Below are 9,741 nucleotides of genomic sequence, written 5' to 3'. Positions count from 1 at the left end.
TAATTTTAAAAAATTCATTTATTATTATCTACATAAATTATAAATATAAATTTATAAAAATTTATAAAATAAATATAATAAATATAAATAAATATAAATATAAAAATAAATATAAATTTGTAAAAATTTATAAAAATATAAATTTAATATTATATTACAGTTAATATAATAATATCGCAGTTAATATGTTCGAATCAAATTTCCAATCGATGCTGGTTGAAAAGGATATAAATATTAAAGAATTGATTGAGTTAACGAGTGAATTTAGTTATGCGGAATTTAATGTGCAAATATCACAAAATATAATCATGCGTTCTAAGAAGTCGAAAACGTTATTTAAATTTATAAAAATTTATAAAAATATAAGTTTAATATTATATTACAGTTAATATAATAATATCGCAGTTAATATATTTGAATCAAATTTCCAATCGATGCTGGTTGAAGAGGATATAAATATTAAAGCATTGGTTGAGTTAACGAGTGAATTTAGTTATGCGGAATTTAATGTGCAAATATCACAAAATATATAATCATGCGTTCTAAGAAGTTTAAACATTATTTAAACATTATTTTAACATTATCAAAACATTATTTTTTACATTATACGTTATATCGCGGGAACATTATTTTCCATATCTGCCACAATTTCATCATAATTTTCATTTTCATGATGTAAAGCGTAGCAAGCGTAGCAAGTTGATTATTCTAAGGAAATGGCGTTTTTTAATGGCATCAATGCAGAAGCTCTCCTCTAATGCTAATATGCCAACTTGAGTGCACACTATATTAAATTCCGCAGAACTAAATTCACTCGTTAACTCAACCAATTCTTTAATATTTATATCCTCTTCAACCAGCATCGATTGGAAATTTGATTTGAACATGCCTTCTCTCTCTAAATCAGTTGGGTGATCTGATGAAATATCTCTTAAATGGTGGTTTCTGTTAGCTAATTTCATGAAATCTATATAATGATCTATGATTGCACGAGGTGTTTTTCGGTGGACATATTTAAGTGCCTTGAGAAAATGGCTTGTTTTAATAATATCAATGCAATAGGTCTCCTGTAATGCTAATATACTAGCTTCATTACATATCGCCTCAAGTTCCGCACAAGTGTAACCATTCGTTAACTGAATCAATTTTTTGATATTTATATCCTCTTGAACGGACATCTTTTGGAATTTTAATTTGAATATTTTTTTACGTGTAGAATTATTTGGTAATTTAGCATATATTACACGTTCCAATCGTCCAGTATGGAAAATATCCTAATAGAATTAATAAATTATTAATATTATCACTGTTACAATCATATAATAATAAATAATAAAAATATTTTTTCTTATTCTAAAAAAGTTGCAACCAAAAAAAAAACTGGTTTTTAAGATTTATTTTGTACAGGATGTGCCAGTGAGTTGTAACGATTTTTAGTAGAATAGAATTTGGTAGAAATTACTTTTTAAAAATTACATTATTTAAATGCGAACGGCGGCGTTAAACACATTCTTGCATACGTAAATTCACGAAAATTACGCGTAACTGTTTGCTATCAATTGTTATCAATTGTTCTAATGGCATTTGTTATGTTATTCTTCAAGTTCTGAAGTATACAAGACCTTTTGTCAGAAAAACGAGATTTTAAATACCCCCATAAATGATAGTCAGATGTTATCAGGTCAAACGATCTTGCCGGGCAATTAAAATCGCCATTTTACGAAATTAGGCGTCCAGCAAACAGATGTCTTAAAAATTAATACTATGGCTAATGAAACTGCACTTTATAACAAAGAGATTAGAACTGTTAAATTTCCCGTCACTCCTTTTAGTTTCTTATAATAATGCAGCGAAAAATATCGTAACTCAGCGGCGCATTCTGTATCAAGCCAGCGACACACGATATGCCTTTTTGTCTGCTGGTTGCGAGCTAATAAAATGCTAGAAATGCATCACACAGCATACATTTTTAGTAATTTACTAGTTCGCAAGCGATTCAGCAGACAAAAACGCATCGTGTACCGCTGACTTTAGATAACTATTCATTTACATTTTAATCGATATATGTATGTGAAACTTACTTTGGCCAAACTAGATTGTGATCGATTAGTAGTCGCCAACAGGGTGACTCCATTGTGTTTCATACTATCAAGTTGATTCAGTAATTGAGTCAGCACTTGTCTCTTTATACTTGCATAGATATTGTTATTATAATTATATCCACCAGATTCGAAATGTATATCAGCTATTGCATCTATCTCATCAATAAATACAATAGCCGGTGCCATTTCTCTCGCTTTTTGGAATAATTCTATCACCATTTTCTCGGGATCGTCAACCGAATCCGCAAATATTTCTGGACCCTACAAACAATTCTACAATGAAATAACGAAAACATAAGCACATTTTAAACAACTTACCTTAATACTCAGAAAGTTTAGTTTCTTTCTTAGTGACTTTTTAGTAGCAAAAGCTTTCGCGATCATAGTTTTCGAGCATCCTGGCGGCCCAATTATCAAAACACCAGTTGGAGGCTCAATGCGCAGTCTTTGGAATGCTTCATAATGTATATGAGGCCATTCGAGAGCCTGCTCTAATTTATTCTTCAACTTCCGCTGTCCACAGATGTCTGACCATTTTACATTCAGATCTTCTTTTACGACTGTATTCATAGGTTTTACTACTTGCAACGCTGCATCAAAATCATCTTTTGACACAACTTGCTTTGTCGCAGAGTCCGGTTCGGATTGCACTGCATAGAATATCGCTTTTGAACACAAAGAGCGCAAATCTGCACCAACAAAGTCACGAGTGGTGTTGGCAATTTCCTTTAAATCATTTGTTGTAAGTGTATTTGGAATCTTCTCAAGTAATTTTCTCAATATTTCTACACGTGTGTATTTATTCGGTATGCAAACTTCAAATTCTACGTCAAAAAAATCTCTCGCATGATTTAGGCTTAAAGCATTTAAATTCGTTGTGGCTATTAACACTACTCTATAATCGCTGTTTATGTCATCAAAGAAATATGAAATTTCGTCAAAAATCATGTCTTCGTTAGAATCAAATACGGGGAACAATAATTCAATGTCTTCTAGCAAAATTAGAGTTGGAATGTGTGGCTTTATTTTGTTAAATAAGCGTTTGAGCTTATTTGTGGCATTGTGGGGACACTTTTTACGTATATTTGAACTGTGTTCAGAAAAAATGGTCACCCCAGATCCAGCGAGAACGGCCTTGGCAATCACAGATTTGCCAACACCAGGCTGACCGTGTAATAATATACGGCTAATTAATTTATTTTGAAGTACATTGTCGACATGTTGTTTTATTTCATCTATTAGGTTTTTATAGCCACCTACAGAAGATTCAAAATCTGTAAGATACATAATTATAAATTAGAGAGATAAATAAATAAAAATTATATAAATCAAATTGTTACATACCGCATTTTTTGATCCTAGAAATTGTGTTATCAGATATATTTTCACAATGAAAAAGATCAGCTTCACTTCTCAAGGAACACTGATCTGTAATGTGTTTATGAATATCCTGTTCCAGCATAATGCTCTTACACTGTCGACATTCACTCCAAGTTGACAAACTATTTATTGATTCACTGGACACCCTGCAAAAATAATATAATGTTTAAATAAAATATATTCGTATACATTTAATCATTCATCTAATATTTCCAATACTTTTTTATCAATTGGGAAAACGTTAGGCCCTATAGAAAAAATATTAGGAGTAAGAATAAATATTAAATATTACGAAAAGTAATTTGAAATTATTTTCAAAGAAACGGAATGGATTAATTATTTCTAATTCTTATTTCCTAATTTACGATACGTTAATCCATTTCATTTTTTTGTTTTAAAATAAAATATAATTTCAATTTCCTACTTCTAATATTTAACATTTATTCTTATTCTAATATTTTCTCTATTGTGCGTAGGGCTTTACTTTTCCAACAGAAGCGTATATTATACAGGCAGGGCCGCGTTTGTAAAATTTGCACCCAGGGGCTTGTCATCTTCGAGCGCCTCAATCTAGCCTCCCTCCCACAATGAGTAAACAGTAAATAATTAAGATTTTGAATATTAATTAAATTCTACCGAAACACATTTAAGAACAAGGACAAAATTACAAATGGGACATTTTTTTATGAATATATAGAAGCTGCGGCGCCCAGAGGCTTAAGCCCCAAAAGCCCATAGGTAAACGCGCTACTGTATACAGGGTGTCCCAGACTTATCGTAATACCCGTTAATGGAGGATTCCTGAGGTCATTTGGAGACAAAAATCTTAGGGCGGTATTCATAGTCCGTTCTTATATTCAAAATCGTCTTAAGCACGGACTTATATTCGCTCTCTTCGTCACACATAGATTGTGTCTGACGAAGAGAGCGAATATAAGTTTGTACTTAAGACGATCTTGAATATAAGAACGGACTATGAATACCGGCCTTAATGCCAAAATGTCGAGGCTGCTACAGTTTCTGAACAGGAAATGTTTAAAGTCCACCAATCAGCTTATCAAAATTTTGCGCGCTTATGGCCGGAGCACAGACTTTTGCATAAAGCATAACGCATAAGCATAAGGAAATTGATTGGTCCATTTCCTTATGCATTTGCTTATGCTTATATATAGACCAATCAATTTCCTTATGCTTATGCGTTATGCTTTATGTAAAAGTCTGTGCTCCGGCCTTTACACTGTTAAATCTGTAGTGTCAAATTATACTCAAATTGTGTCACTTTTAACTATTTCCATATGTCGCCACTGCTCTTACTAAATATGTAGTTAATTTAACTAAGACAATAAAGTTAAATAATTTAACTTAAAAAATGTATTACATTTGACTAAAATTTAGTTTATTTCTTACTATGTGCATATGTTACTGTAAACTTTTGATTTAGTCAAAAATGACTCACTATTGTGTTTTAATTGACTAATATCATTAATTTGCAATGTGTCAAAAATTACTCATTACTTTGGTTAAATATTACTATTCTTATCGTTATTCTAAGCACAGAGTGATAGATAATTAAACTTATTATTCATAGTTATATTTAAAAAATTATACAAACACATTTTAATGCATTTTAAGTATAAATAGGGTAAATATAAATAGGTATGCGTGTATGTGTACATATGTTTTATTCTGAAAGCAATCCAAATTCACTGCAGAGAGCATCTCCTTGTTGCTGTGAATATCGTCGCACAAATTCTGCATCTATCTAAAAGATAGATATCACTTTCCTCTTCTTCTTTTTCTTTTCGCAAATTAGCACTCTTTCTATTATAAATTAAGTAGCACTTCAGGCACTCTTAGAAATATACAGCTTATTTGGCGGTATTTTCTACACGGCTTGTTATCGCTCATAGCAATGTCACCGCTATTCATTTATTTTATTGGATAGTGGCGCTGCTTACTTTGAAACTAAGCAATTCAACCACAGAAATAGGTTGATTAGATGTAGTTGTTTTTTTAAACACATGTTTTGTGTTAAAATAGTAATTTTTGACACATATAATAGTTAAAAATAACTAAATATTATTTAACTCACAAAATTGCTTTAAATTTGACCCTTTAATATTTAACAGTGCAGGCATATCGCATATCAAAAGGGCTCTTCCATAACACTTTACTCAGCTCGATCAAAATAATAATATTTAAAATTATTATTCACTTTATTTTTTTGTACACTGTTCGCAAGATTAACAAATTTCGAGATGATAATAGTAATTGTCGTATGGAAACGCGATGCGCATCGAAATGTTAAAGCATTTGTGTGAAACGTTCATACGAATATGTGTGTACGCTGATTGGTAAATTTTAAACCTTGCCTATTCAAAAACTATAGCAGCCTTAACATTTTGGCATTAAAATTTTCATCTCCGAATGATCTCGAAAATCTGCCATTAACGGGTGTTACGGTAAGTCTGGGACACCCTGTATATAAAAATTTGTTTTTTCTTTTATTTTTCAATTTAATAACATTTATAAAATTCAAAAATTCTTATTTATTTCGTGAAAATCATACTAACAATTTTAAAATCAAACACGTGAAGAACACTTTGACTATGCACAATAAAATGTTCAAACTTTAGAGTATAATCCATTTTTATTTCTTACTAGTACTTTCACTTTTATTCTTCAATTTAATAAAATTTATAAAATTATAAATTTAAATATAATAGCTATATAATTTAATAAAATTTATAAAATTCAAATTCTTATTTATTTCGTAAAAATCATGCGAACAATTTTAAAATCAAACATTTGATATATGAATATTAGGTTTGTTCGCGACGCATGTCCCAACACTTTTACTCGTTCCAATATGTTCCAATCTATAGTATTACGTTACGAATTTACCACGCGAACAAACTTATTGACTTTGTGCAATGAAATGTTCATGATATAAAGTATAATCCATCTTTATTTTTTATAAACACTTTCACTTTTATTCTTCAATTTAATAAAATTTAAATGCTTATTTATTTCGCAAAAATCATGCTAACAATTTTAAAATCAAACACGTGGAGAACACTTTGACTATGCACAATGAAATGTTTATGATTTAGGGCCACTTTTTCCAACGTCGGTTAAGTCTAACCGTTCGTTGACTTTTCAGAAGCCAACTTAAAACTCGAAACTTGTATATGTCGTTAATCCTAAAATCTTAGTATATTGATATAAAATGTATAGAAATTGACTGTAAAAAAAAAAAGGTTTTGTAATACTAACACTATATTATTATATTATATATAATATTTAGCTTATGAGAGAAATTTTCTCCTTCAATTGCAATATTTCATTCTTTATGTTGGCAATTCTGTAACCATTGGTTAAAGTTAACCGACGTTGAAAAAAGTAGCTTTTAGAGTAATAACTTTATTTTTAACACGTGATACATATGTACAATAATTCATTTAATCTTTCACATATTTTTTATTGTATTAAATTGTAACGTTACTTTTCTAATATGAATGTATACTATATCACAATTAATCCCACATTGATCACATGGTGAACATCTTGATCATATATATAATTATATAATTTGTATATATTCAGGTTAAAAAGAATAATTTAAATTTCTTTTTATTCATGATAAAAACACAATACAAATAATTTATCTAACGTTTATGCAATAAGTGCGTATATTATAGCAATTTTCTTTCATTTTCATTTTAATATATTTAACAAAATTTATAAATTTTGTTTTTACTTACTGCTCAGACAAACTGTTTTCACTTTTATTCTCCATTTCAATAAAATTCCTTCTTCTTTACTTTAAAACTACACGAAATTTTAAAATCCACGTGAAGAACCTAACTCTATGCCGGTCAGTTCGAATTTGGCGAAAATATCTAAGCTTAGAACATATACTACTGGAAGGAGCATAGGCCTATAATCCCTGTACATTAGTGCTGGCCGGGTTGCCCCTCCAACGGCTAGGCCGCGCGCGCGGTAACCATGGTAATCACAGTAACGTGTTGTGGGTGCAGTTTTGGCGCAATCCCAGTGAACAGGCAGATACTGGTAAGGTTTTTGGCAGTTTTCCTTACCCTTGCAACAAATGTTGGTATTCTTAATAATTTCTGCCAAATAAAGTATTTCTTTATAATTATACAAGAATGTTTTTTTACAATTATTCTCATCCTATTCCTTTTTTTAAATAATTATTTTTATCCTATCTTATTCTTCATAAATTTAGTCTTCAATCTGTGTTATCGAAAAAATAAAAATTTAGATTTATATTTACTGGGATCCGCACGCTTACAACACGTTACTGGGCACGGCCTGGTTTGTGGAAGGGACTGGAGGGGCAACCCCAAGATCTATAGAGAGAAGGTTACCTCATGCGCAAAGAGGGACGAACGGCAAGAGGGGAAAATGCAAAGAGGGGCGAGCGACAAGAGGGGCAAATGCAGAGAGGGCCGAGCGGCAAGAAGGGCAATGATGATCTCAGACAGCTACTGTTTGTCGATGAGATCATCATGCTCTCCCCTTCCTTCATCGCCCCTCGCCATCAAGCTGTTTCTAGCTTCCCCCTTCCTTTATCGCCCCTCGCCATCAAGCTGTTTCTAGCTCCCCCCTACTTCATCGTCCCTCGCCCTCAACCGGTTTTACTGAGGTAACCTTCTCTCTATAGATCTTGGAAATGGGTGACGTCTGCACACAACCAATATCATGGCGGGTATCGCCTATTTTGCTATCGCCTAGACCTCTAAAAGATATTGTGGGCAGTACCTACTGCCCACAATATCTTTTTCCCTCCACGTTGGAAGGAGGAAGATAAATTCTGAACTAGTGCAGCCAGTTTAGGTAAAAAGAACAGGGCTTGTAATACTAGAGCGCTAAAGATACAGGTATTTTCGTCTGCGCCATTTTTCTTCCATTCCCCCACTCCTTGCCCTCTTGGTCCCTACAAAGTTCGAGCAGCTTAGAAGACATACCAGGTGTATGCATAAGTTTTTTCCGGTTTTTTGGTAAAAAAAAACACGTAATTTTCAAATTAATTTTTTTTTATTCAAAATATTGGCCATCGGCTTCTATACATTTCGCCCATCTTTCAGGTAATTTATGAATACCATGCCAGAAAAACTGCTTGTCTTTTGCGGCAAACCATTCGTCGAGCCATTTTCCAACTTCCTCGAAATTGCTGAAGTGCTGCTCTGCGAGCGCGTGCCCCATTGATGCGAAGAGGTGATAGTCAGATGGCGTCAGGTCTGGGGAGTACGGCGGGTGCGGAAGGATGTCCCATCCAAGCGATTTCAAGGTGTCTTTCACTGGTTTTGCTGTGTGAGACGGCGCATTGTGTAACAAAATCACTTTGCCATGTCTTTTGGCCCATTCCGGTCGTCTTTCGATTAATGCGTGGTTTAAATTAATCATTTGTTGGCGATAGCGTTGTGTATTAACTGTTTCGCCGGGCTTCAAGAGTTCATAATACACAATACCGCTCTGGTCCCACTAGACACAGAGCATGGTCTTCTTGCCGAAGCGATTTGGCCTTGGTGTTGATGGACCGGCTTCGCCAAGTAAAAGCCACGATTTTTTCCGCTTCGAGTTTTTAAAATAAATCCATTTTTCGTCACCCGTCACAATTCGATACAAAAATGATTTCCTTTCGTGGCGTTGAAGCAGCATTTTACAAGTGACTTTGCGATTTTCCATTTGACGTTCAAATTGTGTAGGACCCATTTACCGAGTTTATTGATCTTTCCCATTGCTCGTAAACGTCTGCTGATTGTTTCTTGTGATACATGTAATGCTTCTGCTAATTGCCGTTGAGTTTGAGTTGAGTCATCATCCAATAACTCCTGCAATTGCTCGTCTTCGCATTTTTGTGGTCTACCAGAGCGCTTACTGTCTTTCACATTGAAATCACCACTTTTAAATAGTCGAAACCATGTCTCGCATGTTCTAATCGATGGAGCGTGTTCACCATATGTTTCTACCAGCAAACGATGACTTTCAACAGCCTTTTTCTTTTGATTAAATAAGAAAAGCAATGCGTGCCGCAAATGTTCTTTTTCAGGCACAAAACTCGACATGATCACTGAACGATAAAACAAAGACGCTAGTTTTTGGCGGACTCAACTTGTGTGTGTTTGTAGTTTTAAATGTCAGACGAACAAAATGACGTATGTTCAAATTAATATGCTGCGTACTTTTCGCTGGCGCTATCTCTTAGTTAAACCGGAAAAAACTTATGCATACA

At 33.0% G+C, this 9,741-nt stretch overlaps 1 protein-coding gene across 2 annotated transcripts; it reads right to left on the bottom strand.

Annotated features, from left to right (window-relative positions):
- On the bottom strand, positions 1 to 7,963 carry LOC136998644 (ATPase family gene 2 protein homolog A-like). Of its 2 annotated transcripts, none has more exons than XM_067351688.1 (5): positions 7,247 to 7,963; positions 3,447 to 3,628; positions 2,421 to 3,376; positions 2,082 to 2,363; positions 1 to 1,274 (listed from the first exon to the last, which is right to left on the bottom strand). In XM_067351688.1, the coding sequence occupies exons 1-5, from the start codon at positions 7,279 to 7,281 to the stop codon at positions 669 to 671; spliced, it is 2,061 nt and encodes a 686-aa protein (XP_067207789.1). In that variant the 5' UTR covers positions 7,282 to 7,963; the 3' UTR covers positions 1 to 668. The 2 variants fall into 2 exon arrangements, with proteins under 2 accessions (XP_067207789.1, XP_067207790.1); XM_067351689.1 differs by lacking the exon at positions 7,247 to 7,963 and adding an exon at positions 3,702 to 4,519.
- Positions 7,964 to 9,741: the final 1,778 nt, after the last annotated feature.

This window comes from Linepithema humile, chromosome 3, assembly GCF_040581485.1.
Source record: "Linepithema humile isolate Giens D197 chromosome 3, Lhum_UNIL_v1.0, whole genome shotgun sequence".
Lineage (NCBI taxonomy): Eukaryota > Metazoa > Arthropoda > Insecta > Hymenoptera > Formicidae > Linepithema > Linepithema humile.
The sequence above is the reverse complement of the archived record's forward strand: the minus strand, read 5'-3'. Positions and strand labels throughout refer to the sequence as shown.

Bases quoted from the DNA above. Each gene is read 5' to 3' on its own strand.
- LOC136998644 (XM_067351688.1), bottom strand. From the start codon at position 7,281: ATGGAGAATAAAAGTGAAAACAGTTTGTCTGAGCA. The intron at 2,364-2,420 runs GTAAGTTGTTTA...AATTGTTTGTAG, and splicing joins TAAACTTTCTGAGTATTAAG to GGTCCAGAAATATTTGCGGA. The intron at 1,275-2,081 runs GTAAGTTTCACA...TAATTCTATTAG, and splicing joins CACAATCTAGTTTGGCCAAA to GATATTTTCCATACTGGACG.